The following is a 26115-nucleotide window of genomic DNA, read 5'->3' as shown; positions in this document are numbered from 1 at the left end:
TTGGCTGCCTGCCACTTGTTTAAGATGGCTCTTAGGACTGTGTGGGTGCCAGGGAGCTGGCTTGTAAATTAGCTGTGTGTGCACATGATTTACCAAGGTGATGCTCTTCCCATGTCACCACTAATTGTTTTTTAGCTTATACTTTCTGCATCCCACATTTGATTTAGTTCTATCAGTTCCAATGAGTGGCTAAGGAGATGAAGGGCTTCCCTGGTGTCTCATTAAAGAATCTGCCTGCAGTGTGGGAGACCAGGGTTTGATCCCTGGGTCAGCAAGAGCCCTTGGAGAAGGGAATGGCAACCCACTGCAGTATTCTTGTCAGGAGAATTCCATGGACAGAGAAACCCAGTGACATACAGTTCACAGGGTCTCAAAGAGTTGGAGAGGATAAAACACCAATCTAGGCACAGTGGAGATTGAAGAAAACAGGGCCTTGTCTCTGTGGATCTTATAATCCAAATCAGGCACTGTCTTCTAAATAAGGTGACAATGGCTCTTAAAATGTAGATCCTTCTGAAAAGTTGATGAACACTATATACCTTGTTTCCATGAAACAGCACAAAGAAATTAACATAAACTTTCATAGAGTTTCTGGACTTGCTAAATTCCAAAGTGGTTTTTCAAATTCAAGTTGCTGCTAAGTGGCTTCAGTCATGTTTGACTCTGTTCGACCCCATAGATGGCAGCCCACCAGGCTCCCCTGCCCCTGGGATTCTTCAGGCAAGAACACTCGAATGGGTTGCCATTTCCTTCTCCAATGCACGAAAGTGAAAAGTGAAAGTGAAGTCACTCAGTCGTATCCTACTGTTAGTGACCCCATGGACTGCAGCCTACCAGGCTCCTCCGTCCATGGGATTTTCCAGGCAAGAATACTGGAGTGGGGTGCCATTGCCTTCTCCAGCACAAATTCAAGTTAAGAATGCCCAAACTATAGAGCTGATGGTGCTCGATTATTTCATGACCTCGGCTAAAATAACATTTCTGAACCTCTGTTTCCAGTTTGTGCTGCCTGTCTTGCGAGGATTTTGTGAGGACTAAATGAGATGTTATGAATACGGGACTTAGCACAGAGCCCACCAGAGCTGATGCCAATAAATGTTATTTCAGCTTTCAGTGTGTTATAGAGGAAGTGAGCTAGGTGTTCAGCCCCAGGCACAGCTAACTCACGGCTCTCTGATGCAGGAGTTATTCCAGGATTTCCGTGTCACTAGTTGGTGAAACTGCCAACTAATGTCAGTTTCCCATAATTCAGTCGTTCCCTAGTGTTTCTAGAATTCTTGCTTTATCTTAGTTCCATCCAAACGATTATAATCTTTATTTATATGGATAAATAGTAGTAAGACATATATTATTATCATTATATAATGTTGTTAAACTTACACATACTTGCTTAAAAAGAAAACTCTGGATCACAACCATCAATAAAAAACACCTCTGTCATTTGCCATAAACGGAAAATAACAGTAAACAATGAAACAAAACAATGAACCTTTAGTTAGCTACCAGTGCTTACCTAGGGTTTTGAATCTGGGCCCTGATGAATAGGAAGTTTAGCCAGTGTTTGAGAAAGAATACTTTCCTCTAGCAATCAGAAGAGCTGAGGGAGAATTGAAAAATAACTTTCTCTGCAATATGATTGGCTGTCCCTTAATGCCTGGGCCGCGTACCTGACTCTAGCGAGGGGCTCCCGTTTGGGAGGCCTTCTGCGAGGGCCAGTTGCCTCCCTCTGCACCCCACCCTGAATAAGCTCTGTGGGAGCGGCGTCCTGAATCCAACTGTCTCCCAGAACAGGAGCTTCTTGAAGCCTTGCCATTTGAGCTCCTAGAAACCAGAACACTCAGAGGTCCTGCCCGCTATTTCCTTGATGGATTAGGCTCAGTGTCTGGCTCACACGCTCACACCCCGACGACGACTCCAGAGTTTCATATCTTCACTAGACAGGTAGCTGAGGCCACCTAAGTGCCGCTGGGACCCTGGATGGGTGGAAGGAGGCTAGGTACATTATTTGGAAACTGCGCCGCAAACGCTGTTTCTCCATGGGTTGCAGGCTGTGGATTAAAAATAATAAAAACGCCAAAGTAAAATTAACTACAGATTTTATTCATTTAGCGCTTGAAAAAGCAGCCCTTGAGCCAATAGAGATTACTGTTACTAGCGGTTTTATTAGTTTGTTTTAATGGGGTACTATAATTACTATAAACTATTATTATTTTGTTGTTATAATTCAGCAACCCGCAGGAAACAGGACCTGCGCCCCCGCCCCCGGTCCCTTCCCGGGGCCACCTCCGCCCCGCTCTTCTCAGGTGAGCCCCCACCTCCATCCCAAGCCCTGGACGCCCGCTCCTCCTCCCCGCCGCCGCCCGACTGGGCATGCTCCTCGGGGCCAGCGGGGAGCGGGCTCGGCCGCCCGGCGCCTTTACCTGAGCGGGGCCCGCCCCCCGCGCACCGGCTCCGGCGGGCACCTGGCGGTCGCTGGGGACGCGGCGGAGGGGAGGAGCCGCCGCACGGGGCGGGCGTTCCGGAGCCGCCGCCGAACTTTTCTCCGAGAAGTCCCACGTTTGGGGGCCGGAGCGGCAGGGCGGGGAGGGGAGAGCGGAGTTCCTGGAAGGAGCCGCTCGGCGCCGCCGCTGCACAACATGGCCTCCTCCGCCTCCTCGTCTGCGGCCGGCGCCGAGGGCACCCCTCCTGCGCAGGTGAGCGCCGCGCCGCCCCCTACCTGTGGCTTCCTTCCCGCCCGGGCGCGCGGGGATCGCGGCGCGCGGGAGACCGGGGGGTCGGGGGTCGGGTCGCCGCTTGCAGCCTTGTCCTCCTGGGGGTTGCGGGACGGCGACGGCGAGGCGAGAGGAGGGGACCCTGCGGGCGGTCGGGGATCCGGCGGCGCCTGAGGGCGCGGGACTCAAGTTGCTGTTCTGGGCAGAGTCCGGAGCTCTCCGTCGGCCCCGGCGTGCGAGCATCCCGGGGGAGGAGGTGGGGCCCCGAGATGAAGGGCTCTCTGCTCGGAGACATTTGTCTCCGCGCTAAGAAAAGCGCGGCCCAGGGCTCCCGACGCCCTCTCCGCGGTCCACCGTCTCCGAGCTTCTGTGTTCTGGGCTCGCCGCTCCAGTGATTCCGTGCCAGGCTGAACCCTTCTCGAGGACACGCGCACGTTGGCGGGGAAGGGAGGAAATCACCTGGTTCTGAAAGTTACCTTCAGAGTATTAGCCTTTTTTTTCCCGCCTCCTTTTCTTTTCTGAAGGTGAGTCGAGACACTACATGTAACCCAGTGAGAATACAAAATCTACTTTAAAGATTGAGACATGCAGAAAGTGCTGGCCAATGCGGATAGGTAGTGCAGTGCCAAGGTCTGGCTAGCGGTGGGTTTACCTCCTGCCCTGGTTTTGAGAGACTTCCATTGGCGTGCAAGTCAAACACCCACAAAGTAAGAACCGGGTGCATGCTGTGCAAATCCGTGGCTTCAGGATAGCTTCTCTTTTCTCCCACCCCACACCCCTGCACAGATTGCCACCCTGAAGCCCAGAGGCGTTTAGGAGCAATTTTGTGTGTGTGTGTAATAGAGGATAATTGGTTTAAAACACTCGGGCGTATGTTTGCATGTGCTTGGAAGTCTACGGAAGGGGACTTAAACAGAAGTTGTCCTTGGGAAGGGAGCTGGAGGACGGGTGGGAGGCAGACTTAGTTTCACATACCTTTGGGGACTTTTTTTTTTTTTTTTTAAACCATGTGCATACGTTATCTGTGATAGAAAAAGAAACACTACCATTCCAGAAACCGAGGCACCTCTGTATAGCTTTGACAGCAGTAGTTTATCTAGTTTCAAATTATTTGGAATTGCTCTTGAAACACACGAACCTCCTAGCCCCTATCATATCTTTCCTTCCGTTGTTACCTCTCAAAATCCTGTGGGAATCAAGGAAGTCTTTCAAAGACTCTTAAGTCTTGGCCGAGTCCATTGGTGGGTTTTATTGTTACCTTGATTCTGAGTTTTCCTTTTGCTGTTTTGAGAGCCTGTGTGGCTTGTCTAATTTTGGAAGAGGCAGCTTTCTGGTAAAAGCAGAGGCAGGAGACGCGGTAGGGTTCTACCAGGACTTTTTCCAGGAGGGTAGGCCACGGCCAGTAGGCTCTAGGAGGGAGACAGTTTCAGAGTGGATAGGAATTGCTGGCAGAGCAGTTCAGGCATCTTTATAATCTGCTGACCTGGGCTCAAATGGATGCATCTTCAAGGAAGCAAAATTTCAATACTGAAAGTGAATGTAAAGTTAAAACCACAGCTCTGAAACAAAAACTGGCTGAAATCAAGCCATTCACCAATCAAGCTGGTCTTCAACCAGCTACTGATACCTAGAGGGCTGATTTCTCTTAGTTCTCAAATCCGTGAAGGATGGAAAAGTGAGTTGTGAATCTGGACTGTAGTGAGATGGTTATTTATGATGAACCATTTATGCCAGTTCTCACTGTTCTTTTTGTTAGAGCATAAATAAACATCAGTTTCATAATCTGCACAGCCATGTGTGAGGCTTCATAACAGGGAATGTGGCTTAGTATCCTGCAGACAGAATAAAGACCAGTGGTGTGTTTTGGAATCCAAGGAGACACTGTGGATTCTGAATTTGTTTGCATTTGTGTGGCAGTAGTTTCCATTAGGGCTGTGGTTTTTCCTTTATTCAGTACTTCAGTTTTTCCCCTTTTTACAGCATTAATGCATTGAGTCTGCCGAATTCTAGAATAGGATTTTGGTAATTGAAAATACTGTAATTGTTCTGGACTCTCAGTGATTGTTCTTAGGTTGATTTCCAATTAGTAACATTTATATTTTAAAGTTATCCATTTTTTATGCACAAAATGTGTGTTTGTATATTTTTGTAGAATGTGCTTCTGCAGTTACAGGGAGTCATTATAATCCAAATTGGTGATCATGTAAAATTCTAGCTTAGATAAACATCATTTTTACTTTTTTGAATAAATACCTGAAATTGATGAGACAGGCTACCTGACACTTTTACATAAGAATGGTTCTGAGTTAATTAATTTTAAGTGGAATGTTTAACCTTGTTATAAATGTCTCCAAACTTCTTAAAGTCTACCCTTCTGAAAAGATCAAGGTTACTAATGATCTAATCAGATCTGAAGTAACCTTTCCTTGACTGTATTGACTGGGCTGTTGTTCATATAACCCTAGCCTTGGATCTTGCAAATGTAAATGCCAGCAAGATGTTGGGTTAATGCTAATGGAACAGTAGGGACATTTAATTGTGATTTTTCATTTTCATCCCATGTCAATATGTGAAAACAGCTTAAAATTTTGAAAATTAATTCATGATATCATTTTAAAAGTTATTTTGATATTGTGTGCTTTCTATTCACCATGTTTTTAAGTTCTAGAGGCATAGCTGTGGTTTGGAGAGGGAAATGGCAACCCACTCCTGTATCCTTGCTTGGAGAATCCTGTGGACGGAGGAGCCTGGTGGGCTGCTGTCCATGGGGTCACACAGAGTCGGACACGACTGAAGCAACTTAGCGTGCACGCATGCATGCATTGGAGAAGGAAATGGCGACCCACTCCAGTGTTCTTCCCTGGAGAATCCCAGGGACAGAGGAGCCTGGTGGGCTGCCGTCTATGGGGTTGCACAGAGTACGACTGCACCAGCTTAGCAGCAGCAGCAGTGGCACCTGTGGTTAGTTATAGATTCAAAGTTCTGTGTTCTATCTAAGTTAGGTACAGTGTGTGTTTGAGTAAATTTTTCCTGATTGGACTATAAAGGATGTAGAAAATCTTTAAAATCTGTAGTCATGGTTGAAATACTTAGACACGTGCCCCTTTGTGTTCGATGTTGTGAGCGAACAGTATCTTCCAATGGATTTGTTTGTTCAGAAGGATGTAGGTTTTTCCAGGAACCAGTTAGGTTCCTGCTTGACCATGGGGGTGAGATCAATGGCACCAAAGTATTAATAGAACCAATTCTTTGATGTTTTCTGGAAATTGCTCCTGAATTTCCTCTCTTGGGACAGTCCAATGTCTCAAGAAGAAAGCAATCACAAGAAGTTACATGTTTTCAGAACTGAACATAAGTGGTATTAATATTTTTTGTAGAAGAAGCTAGTAATAAATAAACATTAAGTGAACTAGTGTTTGGAGTTAGAGCTTCAAAATGTAAAATAAATTATTTTGGGATTTCTTTCATCAGATGATGTTTAGTAACTGCCTTTTTTTTTTTTTTTCCAGATAACATTAAGAAAAGGGAAATATTGAAAAATTGGCCATAACATACATTTTGTTTTCTGGGCAGGGCATGAATATTTGGACCTGGTCTGGTAGCTGAAAGGAGCAGAATAGAAGTTAATTTAAATACCAATGTAGGCTAAAGAACTGTGTGTGACTGACTTGGAAAGGCTGTTTCCCATAGAGTTTTAAAGATACCTATGGTGATTCACTAGTGACTATGGAGTCCCTCCAGCATGGAACTTCATTGCTGCTCTGCAGCCCCTCTGGATGATGCCATGACTCAATGCCAAGGGTCTGCTTACAGGTGTGGGGCTTCTCCTGTCTCTCTTTTTTTTCCATGTCATGACATTGTATATGGAATCTGACAAAAGGCAGTTCTGTGACTGCAGCTTTGCTCTTTAACATCAAACACAGGGCTTGACACAGCATAGGCCTTCAATTAATGTTTGATGATCAAATAAATGTTGAGAAGGCTCTAGCATTCAGATTTAGAAATGGCATTAGCCATATGAACAGTACTTTGCACTCCTATCATGTGAAAGGCACTCCCAGGTACATAAGAGTCTTTAAAAAATTTTTTTATTTTTGGCTGCATTCTCTGGGTCTTCGTTGCTGCGTGAAGGCTTTCTCTAGTGGCAGCCATCAATGGCTACTCTCTAGTTGTGGTGGCTTCCCTTGCGGAGCACAGGCTCTAGAGCAAGGGCCTCATTAGTTGTAGCACGTGGGCTCAGTGTTTGCAGCTCCGGCTCTAGAGTGCAGGCTGGGTAGTTGTGGTGCATGGGCTTTAGTTGCCCCAAGGCATGTGGAATCTTCCTGGACCAGGGATCGAACCCATGTCCCCTGCATTGGCAGGAGGATTCTTAACCAGTGGACCGGCAGGGAAATCCAGTCTTGGTTTTTACTCTCATAATCCAAGTGACTTTGCATTTACATCAGACAGCACTCACAGAGTGCCAGCATTAGAAAATTTTCCAGGCATCGATCTTTGGTATCATTTAATCAGGTGCCTCATATCTAGAGTGGGCCTTAGTGTATAATTAAGAAGGAAAATGTAGATGAAGATACCTAAGAATTTAAGGAGAGGTGCATCAGGAAATACACTTACCAGTTTCTTTACTGCAAAGTGCCACAGAATGGAAACCTGTACCAAAAAGGACAGAGAAATGTCTGAAAAAGTGATCTAATTTATTCTTGTTTATGGTGACCTAATATTCACAGTGTGGATAGACTCTAATTTATTTCATAATTTCCTTGTTAGCAAACATTTGCCTTATTTCTAGTTTTTTGGCACCTACAGACAGTGCTGTGAGTAAATATCCTCATATGTTAAAAAAAGTTCATGATTTAATTGAATAGAGAAGACAAATGCATCTTTAATAATAGCAACTGTGATTTCTTGTACCTCTCTTGGTAGATATTGTATACTTTAAAACAAATTGTGGAGTAGAAATTATTAACTCTTCTTGTTTTATACACTAGGAAACTGAGCTTCAGGAAGGCCGTGCAAGTTATGTTTGGTAAGGGCTGAAACTGGATTAGAACCCCTGTTGGCTTGAGCAGTGGACATAGCCATGATGGTGAAATCAGGAGGCCAGGAATGGAGTCCCCATTTCCCAAGTAACTTTAGCACTGGAACCTCAGAATCTTATTATCTCATGGGCTTCCATTTCTCCACCTGGAAAAGGAGAGGGTTGGAGAAAACTATTCTGAGGGTTTATTCTAGCTGAAATAGTCTGTGATTAAAAACAAATGAAAAGAGTTTTTTCTTTTTACCCTAAAAGAGAGATGGAGATGATTAGAAATAAAGTGATACAGAAGCATTTTCCCACTCCTGTTTTGACATTCCTGATGTTAGGATAATTTTCCAAATGTCGGGAACTTTCAAGTTTATTTTGTATTGTTTAAGTGATTTATTTTCTCCTGAAAACCTGACTTTAAGGAAATTGTGCTTTTTGCAATTCATGATGATTTAGAGCATCAGGAATTTATTAGTTCCAAGGGGAAATAACCAGACAACTCCGTGGATCTGGGCTGGTAACTCAACACTCACCAAAGGCAGGGGATTTGATTGGGAGTGACGTGGGACACTTCAATTGGGTGGAGAGCAGTGGGGTAACTGTTTAAGCTCTGTGGGTCCTTTAGGTTTTCTCTTGATTCTCCTCCTCTTGCCCCCCACTCCATTTCCTCCTTCCTTTCCCCTATCCTCTTTCCTCTTCGCCCTCCTTCTCCCCTCCATCCCTCCTACCTCCTCCTTCTTTCTTAAATTTGAGTGATCAGTAATATGCTGTAGACTGTGTCTCAGAAAACAAAGAACAAAACCAAAAAGCCCTGATTTATAGCATTCACCCGATTCTGCAGTGAAAATGCAACTTTTGGTGATGAGTTCCAGTGTGTGTTTGGAGGGTCTAGGGTTTCCCACATTAAGCAAGCAGCGCTCTGACGTCAGCAGGGTGTCCTGCTATTCAACTCAATTCCGAAGCTATCTACCCTGAGATAGCCTGAGATTCCACAGGTTAAGGGCTTAGTTCCACGAGTCTGCCCCCCACTGCCCTGCCCATTTTCAGATGCAGATCATGAACCCAGCTTATCACATGTGCTTTTGACCTGCTGGCTATAGATTAGAGGTTTTAGTGACCCCTTCCTGGGTTTGAGTAATTTGCTAGAGGAGCTCATAGAAATCAGAGAAGCATTTTACTTACTAGATTACCAGTTTATTGTAAAAGAATATAACCCAACAACAGCCAGATGGAAGAGATACATAGGGCAAAGTCTGCGGAAGAGGCTCAGAGCTTCCACGTTTTCTCAGAGGATGCAGCTCTGCCTGTGTCTCCCCAGGAAAGCTGCATCTCCATCCTGGAAGCTCTGCTAAGTCCCCTCCTTTTGGGTTTTTATAGAGGCCTCATTATTCCACAGACAGAGGAGCCTGGTGGGCTACAGTCCATGGGATCACAAAGAGTCAGATACGACTGAGCTACTAACACACACGCATTACAGAGGCATGACTGATTAAATCCTTAGCCATTGGCGATGGATTCAACTTCCAGTCCCTGTTCCCTCCCCTGAGGTCGAGGGAGTGGGGTGGATGGGGACTTTCAGTCCCAACCTTCTAAGCAGGTGGTTGGTTCCACTGGCTGCTGACCTCCCTTCCTTAGGAGCTTTTCAGAAGTCACCTTAATAACATAATAAGACACCTTTACCACTCTCAGGGGTTTTAGGAGCTCTGTGCTGGGAACAGGGGCTTCCCAGGTGGCAGAGTGGTAAAGAATCCTCCTGGCAAAGCAGGAGACTCAGGAGCTGCAGTAGACGCAGCTTCTATCCTGGGTTGGAAAGCTCCCCTGGAGGAGGAAATGGCAATCCACTCCAGTAATCCTGCCTGGAAAATTCCATGGACAGAGGAGTCTGGCAGACTGCAGTCCATGGGGTCACGAAGAGTTGGATATGACTGAGTGACAGAGCACCCACGCACGTGCCAGGAACAGGTTGAAGACCAAATATATATTTCTTTTCTTTTAACATAAACCCCCATTTTATTTATTTTCAGAGGCAGGTGGGATCATAGTTCCCCAAACAGGGATTGAGCCCATACCCCCTGAACTGGACCACCAGAGAAGTCCCTATATTTCTTATTATAAGTCATAGTATCACAAAATACTTTCACTGTGGCTTATTTCAAGCTGCTGGTGCAAGGTGAGCGTGGAGTTGGGAAGAAATGTACAGAGTTGGCTTCCTTGAAAGCTGATATTAGCTAGTTCCAGCACACCACTTACATACTGAATTTTTTTCGTTGGACCAATAAAATCTATCCAAAACATATTTGGCACTTAACAGATATTAGGCACACAGCATGGGTAAATAAGAACTAGTTTTTGCTTTCCAGAATCTCATAGTTTAGTAGGCTATTTAAATGAACTTTCAGTAGAGAAAGGACTCTTGTACTGAGAATGGTAGATCAGGTCTCTTTTTCCACTGGGGACAAAATAAATACCAAGTAGATCCTGAAATATCTGGATTAGAAGTGAGAGAACCGGATGGACTTGAGATTGTTACACTGAGTGAAGTAAGTCAGACAGAGAAAGACAGATATCAAATGCTATTGCTTATATGTGGAATCTAAAAAAATGGTGCAAATGAACTTATTTACAAAACAAATGGAGTCACAGATGTAGAAAACAACTCATGGTAACCAAGGGGGAAAGGATGGGGTGGGGGAGGATAAATTGAAAGATTGATATTGACATATACACACACTATTATCTATTAAATATACTGCTGCTGCTGCTGCTGATCACTTCAGTTGTGTCCGACTCTGTGCGACCCCATAGATGGCAGCCCACCAGGATGCCCTGTCCCTGGGATTCTCCAGGCAAGAACACTGGAGTGGGTTGCCATTTCCTTCTCCAATGCATGAAAGTTAAAAGTGAAAGGGAAGTCGCTCAGTTGTGTCCTACTCTTAGCGACCCCATGGACTGCAGCCCACCAGGGTCCTCCGTCCATGGGATTTTGCAGGCAAGAGTACTGGAGTGGGGTGCCATTGCCTTCTCCATTAAATATACACACACTATTATTTATTAAAGTAGATAGCTAATGGGAATCTACTGTAGATACACCTGTCATTTAAAAGTGGATATTTAATTGTATTTCCAAATCCATGGGGTTTTTCATAGTATCTTTGTATGTAATTTCCAAATATATGGGTTTTTAAAAAAGTATCTGTGATATTAATTTCCCATTTAAATACTTTCTTCTTTACAATCACCCTGTTTTTTTCATTCTTCTAACATTATTTAGGCGTTCAATGGTTAAGTCAAAGGTCTCTCTTGGTAAGTGTCACATTGCACTTGAAAATATATGGGTTATTTTCAAATATCTTTTGATCCTGATGTCTAACATAGTTCTGCAGTGATAAGAGAACAGACTGTATGATTCAGTACCTTTAGTCATGAAATTTTTACACCTTGATTTATGTCCCTGGATTTGTTCCTCTGTTTCCTAGTTTGTAATGTATGGGAACTTGAATAGAATTTGTATTGAACTGTTGTATGAAAAAAAAAAAAAAAAGAACCTACTGTAGTATATGTAGCACAGGGAACTCCAATCAATACTCTGTAATGTCTTAAATGGGAAAAGAACCTAAAAAGAGGCGATATATGTATACATATAACTGATTCACTTTGCTATACAGCAGAAACTAACAGAATGTTGTAAATCAAGTATACCCTAATAAAAATTAATTAAAAAAAAGAAATGAGAGAACTGAGGCCTGTAACTGGATTATTAGATGTTAGAAGGGTGTAACTGAGATTTTTAAGATTCTGTTGCTTTGGAGGTCAAGTGAAGCATAATAGGTTTTTTTTCTCCTGTGTATGTATTGGTGTGTGGAAGTTTATTAGTCATCTTTATTGAGGTATAATTTATATATATATGATAAAATTCACCAAATTTAAGTGTACAGTTCTCCCACTCTTACAAACATTTTACCTCATCATGACAGACTATTTATTATCCTAAGAAGTTCACTTCTGTTCTTTCCCGGTTAAACTCTCTCCAACCTTCCAGGCAAGCACTGGTTTGATTTCTTTTACCATAGATTTGCTTTACCTGCATGTTTTTCTGGATTCTTTCCCTTAGCATAATGTTTTCGATATTTATCCAGGCACCTGTAGGTATTAGTAGATTATTCCTTTTTGTTGCTGAGTCATATTTCATAGTGTTAGTCACTCAGTGGTGTCTGACTCTTTCCCTGCCAGGCTCCTCTGTCCAAGGGATTCTCGAGGCAAAGAATACTGAGGTGGGCTGTCATGTTCTTCTGCAGGGGGTCTTCCTGACCTTGGGATCAAACCTGGGTCTCCCCCATTGTGGGCAGATTCTTTACTGTCTGAGCCACCTGGGCTTCTCAGGTGGCACTAGCGGCAAAGAACTACCCTGCCAATGCAGGAGATGCAGAGATGCAGGTTCGATCCCTGGGTTGGGGTGATCCCCTGGAGGAGGGCATGGAGACCCACGCCAGTATGCTTGCCTAGAGAATCACCTGGACAGAGGAGCCTGGTTGCCTATGGGCTATAGGGTCTCAAGGAGTTGGAGAGGACCTAAGTGATTTAGCACATAGCAGAATATTTCATTGTACAAATATACCATAGATTGTTCATCTATTTGCCAGACACTTGAATTGTTTTCAGCTTTGGCTATTATGAGTAAACCACCTATTATGAATATAGAAGTTTTAGGATAGGTCGTTTGGTTGACACAGATATTCCCCCAACCACACCTATGTTGTGTGTATAGGAGTTTAAATATCAGGAGTAGCGTTGGAGAATCAAAAGATAGTATATGCTTAACTGTACCAATAAAAGGCATCTCTAGAGAATGAATTATCTCAGATCAAAATGGGGGGGAGGATATTTCATTCCAATCCCAAAGAAAGGTAATGCCAAAGAATGCTCAAACTACCATATAATTACACTCATCTCACATGCTAGTAATGTTCAAAATTCTCGAAGCCAGGCTTCTACAGTACGTGAACCGTGAACTTCCAGATATTCAAGCTGGTTTTAGAAAAGGCAGAGGAACCAGAGATCAAATTGCCAACATCCATTGGATCATCAAAAAAGCAAGAGAGTTCCAGAAAAACATCTACTTCTGCTTTATTGACTATGCCAAAGCCTTTGACTGTGTGGAATACTACAAACTGTGGGAAATTCTTCAAGACATGGGAATACCAGACCACCTGACCTGCCTCTTGAGTAATCTGTCTGCAGGTCAGGAAGCAACAGTTAGAACTGGACATGGAACAACATACTGGTTCCAAATCGGGAAAGGAGTAGCTCAGGATTGTATATTGTCACCCTGCTTATTTACCTTATATGCAGAGTACATCATGAGAAATGCTGGACTAGATGAAGCATAAGCTGGAATCAAGAGTTCCAGGAGAAATATCAATCACCTCAGGTATGCAGATGACACCACCCTTATGGCAGAAAGTGAAGAAGAACTAAAGAGGGTCTTAATGAAAGTGAAAGAGGAGAGTAAAGAAGTTGGCTTAAAACTCAACATTCAGAAAACTAAGATCATAGCATCTGGTCCCATCACTTCATTGCAAATAGATGGGGAAACAGTAGAAACAGTGGGAGACTTTATTTTTGGGGGCTCCAAAATCACTGCAGATGGTGACTGCAGCTATGAAATTAAAAGACGGTTGCTCCTTGGAAGAAAAGTTATGACCAACCTAGACAGCATATTAAAAAGGAGAGACATTAATTTGTCAACAAAGGTTTGTCTAGTCAAAGCTATGGTTTTTCTAGTAGTCATGCATGAATGTGAGAGTTGAACTATAAAGAAAGCTGAACACTGAAGAATTGATGCTTTTGAACTGTGGTGTTGGAGAAGACTCTTGAGAGTCCTTTGGACGGCAAGGAGATCCAACTGGTCCATCCTAAAGGAAATGAATATTCATTGGAAGGACTGATGTTGAAACTGAAACTCCAATACTTTGGCCACCTGATGTGAAGAACTGACTCATTTGGAAAGCCCCTGATGCCTGGAAAGATTGAAGGAGGGAGGAAAAGGGGACGACAGAGGATAAGATGGCTGGATGGCATCACCAACTGAATGGACTTGAGTTTGAGTAAACTCCGGGAGTTGGTTATGGACAGGGAGGCCTGGTGTGCTGCAGTCCATGGGGTTGCAAAGAGTCGGACACGACAGAGCGACTGAACTGAACTGAACTCAAAAATACAGGCTTGGGGGATCATCTTGGACCAGGGATCTAACCTACGTCTCCTGAATTAACATTTACCATTAAGCCACAAGGGAATCCTGTATCTTTATAATTTCTGTGACTTTTTCTCATATCCTTATAGCTCCTGTGATAGTCTGCCCTCTGCTGAAGGCATATCTTTGAATATATCTTTCAAGAGGAAATGAAGTGGTGTGGAAAGAGGAAGCTTGGGACTTTAGAATAACCTACTGGGGTTTTCTGAGTCTATTGCCAATTAATTACCAGTCAATTACTCTATTAGGTAAATCACCTAACTGTGTCTCTTTTCTCTTTTCTTGAGGAACTAGTAACATCCACCTTGCAGGATTGTTCTAAGTGTTTCAGGAAATATACATGAGACATTGATACAATGGGTGGTCAGTAAATAGGAGCTGTTAGGCTGGGAAATCAGAAGGTACTAACTTTGAGGTAATTACATTTTGGGATAAAATTTATGTACAAAAATAAGACATAGATGGAAAGTTTGTTTATCTACTATGTACATATTTGCTCTACAATTTTTTTTTTTATTTTACTACTAGCAGAGTGTCAGTCCTTAAAATCTTTGATTAGGTAAGTGCATTGTTGTTGTTTAGTCACTAAGTCCTGTCTGACTGTTCTGCACCCCATGGACTGTAGCCCCCAGTCCCCTCTGTCCATGGAATTCTCCAGGCAAGAATATTGGAGTGGGTTGCCATTTCCTTCTCCAGGGAATCTTCCCAACCCCAGGGATAGAACCTGCATCTCCTGCATTGCAAGTGGGTTCTTTACTGCTTAACCATCAGGGAAGCCCCAAGTAAATGCATGCTGCTAAGTCTGCTGCTAAGTCGCTTCAGTCGTGTCCGACTCTGTGCAACCCCATAGACGGCAGCCCACCAGGCTCCCCCATCCCTGGAATTTCTCAAGGCAAGAACACTGGAGTGGGTTGTCATTTCCTTCTCCAATGCATGAAAGTGAAAAGTGAAAGTGAAGTCACTTAGTCGTGTCCGACTCTTAGCGACCCCATGGACTGTAGCCCACCAGGCTCCTCCATCTATGGGATTTTCCAGGCAAGGGTACTGGAGTGGGGTGCCATTGCCTTCTCCAAGTAAATGCATAGATGAGTAAATAAAGAAGAAAGTGTATTTTCCACAGTCTGTTTCAGTCTCCCTCAATGTTTAGGTATCCAGGATAAAGTTTTATTTTCCAAGCTTCAAGTTTATTCAGTTATCTCTTCTCTTTTGGCAGAGGTGTGTGTAAGTGTATGGGGGTGCAAGATATTCAGAAATTATCATAAGAACAAAAATTGCAGCAATATAATTGCTTACATTTGTAGACAACTATTTATATTCCTTAAAGAACTTGCATGTTATTTCAAACATTTGTTCCTCAGAACAACCACATCAGGCAATTGGAGTAAATAGTCTAAATTTGGTGAAAAGAAAAGCAAGGTTCAGAGGTAGACTTGTTCATGGTCTTTATGAAGCTAATAAGTGGCAAAGTTGAGGGAGGGAATTGGGCAGTAAACAGGAAACCCTGTGTATGGATGGTGGGAGCACAGTCTGGGGCAGCTGTTCTGGAAAGCACTCAGGCATTATTTAAGCAAATTAACTAGGTAGTTGCTCTGTGACCCAGAAATTCCTTTCTACAGTCAGACATTGGAATGTGTCCTCCAGGTCTCCCAGAGAATGTGAGCAAGGTTACTCACTGCTGTATTATTGGTAAGACTGCTGGTGGTGGGGAGGTAACTGGGGGAACTTTGCTGGGAGCGATGGACTGATGGGTGCGCATCATGGAGTTGTCTGCAACCATTAGCAGCAACTGGTTAGGTAAACAGCAGCACCATGAATGGATATGAAGACTAGACTATTGTGCTTGCTAAAATGTAAGAGGGGGAGGTATATTTATCATTCATATGAATTAAAAATTTATAATGGGCTTCCCTGATGGCTCAGATAGTAAAGAATCTGCCTCCAATACGGGAGACCCAGGTTTAATCTCTAGGTCAGGAAGATCCCCTGGAGAAGGGAATGGCTATCCACTCCAGTATTCTTGCCTGGAGAATTCCATGGACAGAGGAGCCTGGTGTGCTACAGTATATGGGTTTGCAGAGAGTCAGACATGACTGAGCGCCTCACATACAAGGTGAAAACACACAAGCACAGCACGGTACACTTCTTGTACGAACACTTACCTAAAGGACTCACTAAGCATGTTGGAATGGTTGCCTGTGGGGCCCCGTGCATGCGACTGGGCTAAGGAGATAAAGAGAAACAAATAAGGAAAGAAAATAACGATAGTGTACTCAGTGAGTATGGCTAATTCAGCCCTCTGAATGGTGAAGTTAAAAATAATACTTTACTTAATGTCAGATTGATTATATTCTTTGCAGGCAAAGTTGGAGAAGCTCTTTAGAGTCAGCAAAAACAAGACTGCAAGCTGACTGTGGCTCAGATCATGAACTCCTTATTCCCAAATTCAGACTTAAATTGAAGAAAGTAGGGAAAACCAGTAGACCATTCAGGTATGACCTTAATCAAATCCCTTACGATTATGCAGTGGGACTGAGAAATAGATTCAAGGGATTAGATCTTATAGACAGAGTGCCTGACGAACTATAGATGGAGGTTCTTGACATTGTACAGGAGGCAGTGATCAAGACCATGCCCAAGAAAAAGAAATGCAGAAAGGCAAAGTGGTTGTCTGAGGAGGCCTTACAAATAGCTGTGAAAAGAAGAGAAGCAAAAGGCAAAGGAGAAAAGAAAAGATACCCATTTGAATGCAGAGTTCCACAGAATAGCAAAGAGAGATAAGAAAGTATTCCTTAGTGATCAATGCAAAGAAATAGAGGAAAACAATAGAATGGGAAAGACTAGAGATCTCTTCAAGAAAATTAGAGATACCAAGGGAACATTTCATGCAAAGATGGGCTCAATAAAGGACAGAAATGGTATGGACCTAAAAGAAGCAGAAGATATTAAAAAGAGATGGCAGAATATACAGAAGAACTATACAAAAAAGATCTTCGTGACCCAGATAATCACGATGGTATGATCACTCACCTAGAGCCAGATATCTTGGAATATGAAGTCAAGAGGGCCTTAGGAAGCATCACTACAAACAAAGCTAGTGGAGGTGATGGAATTCCAGTTGAGCTATTTCAAATCCTGAAAGATGATGCTGTGAAAGTGCTGCATTCAATATGCCAGCAAATATGAAAAACTCAGCAGTGGCCACAGGACTGAAAAAGGTAAGTTTTCATTCCAATCCCAAAGAAAGGCAATGCCAAGGAATGCTCAAACTACCACACAATTGCACTCATCTCACACACTAGTAAAGTAATGCTCAAAATTCTCCAAGCCAGGCTTCAGCAATACGTGAACTGTGAACTTCTAGATATTCAAGCGGGTTTTAGAAAAGGCAGAACGAGAGATCAAATTGCTAACATCCATTGGATCATTGAAAAAGCAAGAGAGTTCCAGAAAAACATGTGCTTTATTGACTTTGCCAAAGCCTTTGACTGTGGATCACAACACACTGTGGGAAATTCTTCAAGAGATGGGAATACCAGACCACCTGACCTGCCTCTTGAGAAATCTGTCAGCAGGTCAGGAAGCAACAGTTAGAACTGGACATGGAACAATAAACTGGTTCCAAATAGGAAAAGGAGTTTGTCAAGGCTATATATTGTCACCCTGCTTATTTAACTTCTATGCAGAGTACATCATGAGAAACACTGGGCTGGATGAAGCACACATTGGAATCAAGATTGCCGGGAGAAATATCAGTCACCTCAGGTGTGCAGATGACACCACCCTTATGGCAGAAAATGAAGAAGAACTAAAGAGCCTCTTAATGAAAATGAAAGAGGAGAGTGAAAAAGTTGGCTTAAAACTGAACATTCAGAAAACTAAGATCATGGCATCTGGTCCCATCACTTCATGGCAAACAGACCAGAAAACAATAGAAACAGTGAGAGACTTCGTTTTTTTGGGCTCCAAAATCACTGCAGCCATGAAATTAAAAGACGCTTACTCCTTGGAAGAAATGTTATGACCAAGACTGCATATTAAATACAGAGACATTAATTTGCCAACCAAGGTCAGTCTAGTCAATGCTATGGTTTTTCCAGTGGTCATGTATGGATGTGAGAATTGGACTGTAAAGAAAGCTGAGTGCCGAAGAATTGATGCTTTTGAACTGTGGTGTTGGAGAAGACTCTTGAGAGTCCCTTGGACAGAAAGGAGATCCAACCAGTCAATCCTAAAGGAAATCAGTCCTGAATAATTCATTCAAAGGACTGGTGTTGAAACTGAAACTCTAATACTTTGGCCACTTGATGTGAAGAACTGACTCATTTGGAAAGCCCCTGATGCTGGGAAAGATTGAAGGAGGGAGGAGAAGGGAATGACAGAGGATGAGATTGTTGGATGGCATCACTGACTGAATGGACTTGAGTTTGAGTAAACTCCAGGAATTGGTCATGGACAGGGATGCCTGGCATGCTGCAGTCCATGTGGTCACAAAGAGTTGGACAAGATTGAGCTACTAAACTGAACGAATATAGTTTGAATACCTTTTATATGATGAACTCTGTTACTACTAGGCTTAACTAAAGAGACCTCATTATCATTATATATAGGGCAAATATTCCATGTAAAATAAACTTTGAATTGTTTTCTAAAGTTTCAGATGTACTTTTGCACAGAGAACAGCATCTTTTTCTTTTTAAACATTTATAATACCATACGGTTGAGTTGATGTAATTTAAAAATTAACTTCCTTGTTTATTTTATGTTTTGGATAATTGAGACTAATGTATCATATGGTACTGTCAGTTTTTTACAAAATTCACATGTAATTTTAGTACTAAATGTTTAATTATAAAATGATACTCAAGCTGTCCTTATCATTCTTCATGGGTTCAGAAGGTGTGCAGTATCCTATTATATCTAGAAATAGTTGTCTGTATGTGTATTATTATCCTCAAAGAATCTAAATGTGTAGTTTTGTTTTATTTTGCAGATATATCCTGGAATCTGCCTGCAGTGCAGGAGACCCAGGTTTAATCCCTGGGTCAGAAAAATCCCCTGGAGAATGGAATGGTTACCCACTCCAGTATTCTTGCCTGGACAATCCCATGGACAGAGGAGCCTGATGGGCTATGATCCATGGGGTCCCAAAGAGTCAGACATGACTGAGCGATTAACACTTTCACTTTAAAAAAAAAAATGGTAATATTTGTTTTCCAAATTTAATTTGAAGTATAGATCACTTTTCTGGCTTAAAACCATGCATATTTATTATCGTGCCGCTCTGGAGGTCTGGGACTTTCTTGGTAGCTCAGCTGGTAAAGCAGGAGACCCCAGTTCAATTCCTGGGTCGGGAAGATTTGCTGGAGAACAGATAGGCTACCCACTCCAGTATTCCTGGGCTTCTTTGGTGGCTCAGCTGGTAAAGAATCTGCCTGCAGTGTGAGGGACCTAGGTCCTTCTTTTGTCTTTTGTCTTGTATGTATTGTACATTTTCATAACAACAACTATCCTTCCTGTTGAACAAAGTCATAATAGTTAAATATTCAACTCAAAATGATCAACCTTTGAAAGTGTTTATACATTACTGTTGTGGAGGTGTCATATTCAAGCAGACTGCTGGGGATGAGAAAGTTACCCAGTGATTTTAATAATAGGTGTAGAAGCTGGAGAGAAATTCATTACACCATCAGTATCCCAGTGTCTACCTGTTTGTAAGAGATGTTCAGAGGAGAATTTCAGGTTTACCTGTGGTGTGCAGATGAAGCCTAACTCCTTTGAAAGAGTTTGATCTGCAGTACCATGCAGCAAAATGTTGACAATAAATAAATGGTTTTATTTTATTTTTTCTTAACAGACTATAAGTCAGCTTCAATATAAATCATTTATTTATTTAACCACACTGGCTCTTAGTTGTGGCATGTGATCTAGTTCCCAGCGATGGAACCAGGGCTCCCTGCATTGGGAGCTCAGGGTCTTAGCCACTAGATCACCAGGAAAGTCCAACAAATGATTTTAATGTTGTGTTTTATCTCAACAACTCGAAATATAAAGAAAAGGGAATCATTTCTACTTAGTGGAAGGGATGTAAACTTAGAGTCAGAAGATACGTGAGAATATAAGTGTGATTCTGAATTTATCTGCAGTTCAGTTTCCTCATCTACAAAATGAGGGTAATGATAATGCCTGCTTTATGCATCTCGGAGTTGTAAGGATCAAATTGTGTGATAAGGTAATTTATTCAACTTGTTTAGTGCTGTATAAATACATATATTTATATGTTGTTTTTTATCATTTTTATTTATTTATTTACAGTTTTTACTGTATTGGATCTTCATTGCTGCATAGGGACTTTGTCTAGTTACAACACACAGGGGTTACTCTTTTCCAGTTAATGTATTTGGCTGAGTTGGTTCTTAGTTGTAGCAGGCATGATCTTCTGTTGGGGTGTAGGGACTCTCTAGTTGTGGCCCATAGACTTAGTTGCTCCGAGGCATGTGGGATCTTAGTTCTCTGACCTGGGAGAACCCATGTGCCCCAGATTGCAGGATGGATTTTTAACCACTGAACCACCAGGGAAGTCCTTACATATTGTATTTTAAAGGTACTCTTCTTTTTTAGTGTGGTAGCTTTTCCATGGAACTAATTTAGCATCTTGCTAAATACAGGTAGTAGCAAATGATATCTCAGTGGTGATCCAATATTTCGAAGTTGATTTCTTGAGATTTGAGGTTTTTAGCATCTCTTTAAGGTTTTGATAACTTTTAATCTTATTAAAGCATTAGGAGTGCCAGGAAACTGTGCTACTTTAGTTTTATGGGTCTAGTAGAACAGGTGTATAAACAGTAATTAAAATCTTGTGGTCCATGCTGCATTTTGCAAAGTCTGGTTAGATTTCAAAGCTGTTGCTGCTGCTGCTGCTAAGTTGCTTCAGTCATGTCCAACTCTGTGCGACCCCATAGACAGAAGCCCATCAGGCTCCTCTGTCCCTGGGATTCTCCAGGTAAGAATACTGGAGTGGGTTGCCATTTCCTTTTCCAATGCATGCATGCATGCTGAGTCACTTCAGTTGTGTCCGACTCTGTGCAGCCCTATGGACAGCAGCCCCCAGGCTCCTCTGTCCACAGGATTCTCTAGGCAAGAATACTGGAGTGGGTTGCCATTTCCTTCTCCAAAGCTGTTACCAGGTTTGAAATGGCATGGCTTAGATTGTGTGGATGTCTACTTAAGTCTCCATTGAATCTCTCAATATGTGGAACTGATCAATCTGGAATTCTCCAGGTGTTTGAAAAATCAGTGTAATGAATTGCTCCCTGAGTTGGAAAATTTCAATTCAGTCTGTTATTCAGAATATACATGAGTTTGGTCAAATCATTACACTTTTACTCAGAGTATCCCCCTAACCTGTAAGATTTCTACCTGCTTAAAAATTGTCTATGCTCCCAAACTGTGGTGAGGTGTCAATCAAAACTAGTACATGTATTTTCCAGAACCTTCCAGTGAGCTAAGTCTAAGCTCAGAAATTGATGAAGACTCTGAAGGGATGAGTAAATACCTAATACACATTTACACGGAATCCTGAAGAAGCCTTTTATCTATTTGTAATCATTGCTTTAAATTAGAAATCTGAGTCGCTAATGAGACTTTTCTTCTCCTCTCATTTAGTGAGGTAGAAGTGCCTGCAATTCTGCCTCCTACGTGACTCTTAAATCTAATTCTCTCTTCAGCTCTGTGCCACTGCTTTGGTTCTGGCTCTCATCATCTTTGACCTAAGCCATTTCAACCAAGCCACAGTTGCCTAAATTGTCTGCTTTCTTCTACACTGTCTTTTAATGGACAGCTGGCTTCCTTACTTATTTTTGCAAAACACAAATATGATGTCTTTCTCCTGTTTAAAAACCCTTTATCATATCCATCATAAATAAAGTCCACAATCTTAGGGTTGCAGAAAAGGTCTTTTATCATCATGTCCCAGTGCAACTTACCGTTTTTATCCTTCATCTTTTTTTCCCTGAAACATCTGACTTTGTGACCATTCTTATTCTTTTTTCTCCAACCTTTCCCCAAATGAACTCTGCCTTTGCATTTGTCCATATCTTTGTACAAGTTTTCTTTCTGCTAGTTTGTGCCATTCTCATTTTTTACTTCCTGGAAAAACCCTACAAATCCTTCAATACCTCGCTCAAATGTTGCCTTTTCAGGCACACTTCCTAGCCTTCTGCAGATAGTGACACTTGTCTTCTGCAGTGTTATAGCATTTCGTGTATGTTTAGCAGTCATGGCATTTATCACGTTTTATTGGAACTATTTATTCTGTCTTCTCTAACTAGCTGAACAGTGGGCACCTAGAGGGCTTATTTACCGTTTCCCCCCTCCATTTTTGTGTCTGCCTTCCCCTGTCTAGGATCTAGCATATCTGATGCTCTGTTTATTCCTATTGAACAAAGGGAAATTTGTCAGTTGGACCATATTTGCTAATGTGATTTCCTCTAAGATAGTGTTGAGGTTACTTTGACATTCAAAAACCTTCAAAAGATAATCATATGTAAGTCAGATATAGGTATATGATAAGATTTTAGAAATACGTCAGCAGTCTGGCAAGAGTATGTATATATGATAATATCTAATAATATTTTTGTCCTTTGGAAGGTTTGACCTCACACCCATTTCCTGCTAAATAGCATAGTGTAGTATTTAGATTTTATAGTAACTATGTGCTTTGGGCGAGTGAAATTAACTTCTCAGAGAGCCTCATCTTTTAATGGAGATACATAGATCCTCCATGGAAAGCACATAACATAATGCCTGGCACCTAACAATAATATTGAGTTTATTGTGTGTGTGTGTAATATCTGTGATAATATATGTTAATAATATGCATTTCTACAGTTCATTATCCTAGTAAGGAAGGGACTGTTCTCATAAATTTTCATTTGTGAAAGAACATAACATTCTTTTGCATAAGCTTCCTCCTCTTCTGTCTTCCTTTTACCATAAAATGGTGGGAATTTGTCCAAATTTTTTCTTTAAAGTGATTTTTGAAAACATGGATTATTGACATAATCTGTTGATGATAAAATAAAGCTAACCTCTGTCCTTCTTGCTTATGATAGGTAGCAGTCTGTGAAGGCTTTAGAGATCTCATGTATAAAGCAAAAAATACCATTGTCTGCTTCTTATAACCCCTAATCCAATGCTATACTCTTTGGATTGGTTTGTAAAATTTATAACTAATATAACAAATGAAATCATAATTGAAGTCAGAAGAAAGATTAGGAGAAAATATTTACAGTATTATGACAAGATATTATATCCCTGGTCTGCAAAGAGCTCTTAGACATTGTGAAGAAAAGGACAAAAGACCAAAAGGAAAAATGGTCAACCATGTGAACAGAAGATGAAGCACAGCTGGCCAGTGAACATGTGAAAGATGTTGTGTTTATCTCCTGAAGGAGATTAAATGACTAATTTCTATTTGATAGCATTTTATCTATTAGATTGGCAAAAGAAAAAAAAAATCCTCTTTCAAGTGTTGAGGATATGGTCTCCTCTAAATGTTGTTGATTTGAGTGTCAACTATACAACTTTTTGGGGGTGGGGAGCAGCTTAAGCACAATATTAAAATAGAACAAAAACATACTTTACTTTTTGCTTACTTACTTACTCTTTGTTCCAGCAACCCAGTTTTGGGAATCTTTGCTATAGAAATTAAAACCTTAGTATATAAGGACATATTTACAGGGGTATGTATTATAACAATGTTTGTAAAGCAGAAACACTGGAAATTTACTGTAACAGGACTGGTTGAATGTATTATGGATTTCTGTTATGTGGAATAAAACTATGATAATTTAATAATGAGTTAGAGCTATACATAGTGAACTGGAAGGATGTACATTTTTTCTTTAAGAGTATAGTGCAATCCAATTTTGTAAACAGAAAGAAAAAGAATAGTCCTATTTGTTGGAGCATAGGTTGTTGATGGATTTGGTTACCTCTGGGATGGAGTTATGAGGGGAGAGGGGAATCATTTGATTTTCTTTTTGCTTGATAAAATGAACATGTATTTTGTAAGAAAAAATTCAATACATAAAATTAAGGAGGGAAGATTTTAAGTTAAAGGAAAAGCAGGAAGTTTTATTCCCTTGGACAGCTTACATACATTTTTATACAAACATTTATTGTACTTACAAATGTTTCTTATTCACATAGTCACAGAATTCCACTCTCTGAAATATCTTGGTATCTGTACTTGTGGAAATGTTCTCAGGTCTAATTAAGGTTTGTTTTTTGTTCCTGTGCACAGACCTACTGTATAAGACATTATACTTAACACTGAGCTGGAGTTATATATAATTTTTGCTTGGATTTTGATAGCATATACATGTTTTTCGAGGGTGGAGTTAAGAATGCTTATTTTCCTCTCTGTTTTATGCCCCAAATTGAGGTGACTTTAGCCTCATCCTTTTTATTTCTAGGTAAACAATGTCCTTGCCTCATAGACTCCTCCAATTTTTATTATTGCTTTTGATTAAGTTTTTTAAAACAACTTTTTTATTATAAAAGCAAATATTGTTCATTCCTGAAAAAATCATAAACATAGTCAAGTAAATACCAACAAACCCCAACTCCCTTTGTTCCAAAACAAAAAATCTCACTCATTTGATGTTGGTCTCTCAACTGCTTTGTAACTTTTTTTAGACTATTCACTGCAAATATTATCTGTAAAACAGTAATAAAGATCTAGGGTTTTACGTGTCAGATTGTGTTGTAAGGAATAATGATGCTACTTGAAAATGGTTTTTTCTTTTGGATGATCAATTGCTCACAGGTGTGGAAGGATAGCACAGAGAGGTGTATGAAAGTGAAAGAAATGTATCATATTTACAAGTCCTAGGAGAGTGGGGCATGGTGGGACATGCAGAGGGATGAATGGAAGGAGTTTTAAGAGGTCAGGATGGATTATGCAAGCCAGAGGCATGCGGGGATTTCACGGGTGTGTTTGAAAGTCACTGGGTCACAGTTAAGGTTGACAAGAGGGGAACTTGTTGTGGCAGAGACCAGCCTTATCACACTGGTGTGCCTGGCACCTGGGTGGGTTATTTATGCCCTATTTGTTAGAATTGTAAGGTGTCAGGAAAATATGAAGTATGAGAAATCTGCAGAATACAGGCTATCTGAATTTCTATCCCTAGGGTTCATTGACTTGTATCTTAGCTCTCTTATCTGGAAAATAGGCGTAATTAGTAGTACTGTAGAGTTGTTCTAAGCATTAAATCATAAAGCTCCATGCTTGGTTCATAGTTCTTTTTATTGCTATGTTTGTTTCATGTGTATTTACTGATGCTGAAGCTCCAATACTCTGCCACAAGACTCATTGGAAAAGACCCTGATGTTGGGAAGGATTGAAGGCAGGAGAAGGGGGAGACAGAGGATGAGATGGTTGAATGGTATCATTGACTCAATGGCCATAACTTTGAGCAGATTCTGGGAGATAGTGAAGGACAGGGAAGACCGGCATGCTGCAGTCCATGGTGTCAGAATTGGACACAACTTAGCGACTGAAGAACAATAACCGTATTTATTACTGTGTTTATTACAGAAATAATACATGTTCATTATAGAGGCGTCAGTCACTATGTTTCTGAACTTTTTTTTATAACATGGCACAGGGGTCAAAGGACCAGGCTGCTTCCAAACGCAGGTGGCACTGTGCAGCTGTGGCTCTTCTAGGCTCTTTTTCATTGCCTTAAAGACTGAGGGCTCATAACTGTTCATCTCCAGGACCTATGGAGCCTTATAATGTTGCCCAAAGTTAAACATGCACAAAGGATATAGGGATTTTTATGTCCCTTTTCTCTTTTGAGTAGAGCCACATCTTCCTTCAGATGATCCATTATACCAGTTTATGGGCTTCCCCAGTGGCTCAGTGGTAAAGAACCTGCCTGCAACACCAGAGCTGCAGGAAACGCAGGTTTGACCCATGGGTTAGGAGGATTCCTTCGAAGAGGGCAAGGCACCCCACTCCAGTATTCTTGCCTGGAGAATACCATGGACAAAGGAGCCTGGTGGGCTACAGTCCATAGGGTTGCAAACAACTGGACATGACCGAAGTGACTTAGCACACACCA

General features: G+C 41.6%; 2 protein-coding genes across 3 annotated transcripts in view; one reads left to right on the top strand and one right to left on the bottom strand.

Moving 5' to 3' along the window:
* CDK1 (cyclin dependent kinase 1) overlaps positions 1-2826 on the bottom strand; it is a 93961-nt gene extending 91135 nt beyond the window's left edge. Inside the window, exon 1 of one of the 2 annotated variants that reach the window (XM_070781832.1) lies at positions 2717-2826. The gene's annotated coding sequence lies outside the window, so the exon portion shown is untranslated. Of the gene's footprint in view, positions 1-2420; positions 2532-2716 lie in introns of those variants that run through there. The other variant, XM_070781833.1, reaches the window with a different exon arrangement.
* The window catches only part of LOC139180332 (uncharacterized), a 368615-nt gene continuing 344132 nt past the window's right edge, over positions 1633-26115 (top strand). The window contains exons 1-3 of the mRNA XM_070781800.1: positions 1633-1663; positions 1787-1941; positions 2229-2693. Coding sequence (XP_070637901.1) covers positions 1633-1663; positions 1787-1941; positions 2229-2693 — 651 coding nt within the window. The remainder of the gene's footprint in view (positions 1664-1786; positions 1942-2228; positions 2694-26115) is intronic.

This window comes from Bos indicus, chromosome 28 (genome assembly GCF_029378745.1).
Source record: "Bos indicus isolate NIAB-ARS_2022 breed Sahiwal x Tharparkar chromosome 28, NIAB-ARS_B.indTharparkar_mat_pri_1.0, whole genome shotgun sequence".
Classification (NCBI taxonomy): Eukaryota; Metazoa; Chordata; class Mammalia; order Artiodactyla; family Bovidae; genus Bos; species Bos indicus.
This window is presented reverse-complemented; position numbering and strand designations above follow the sequence as displayed.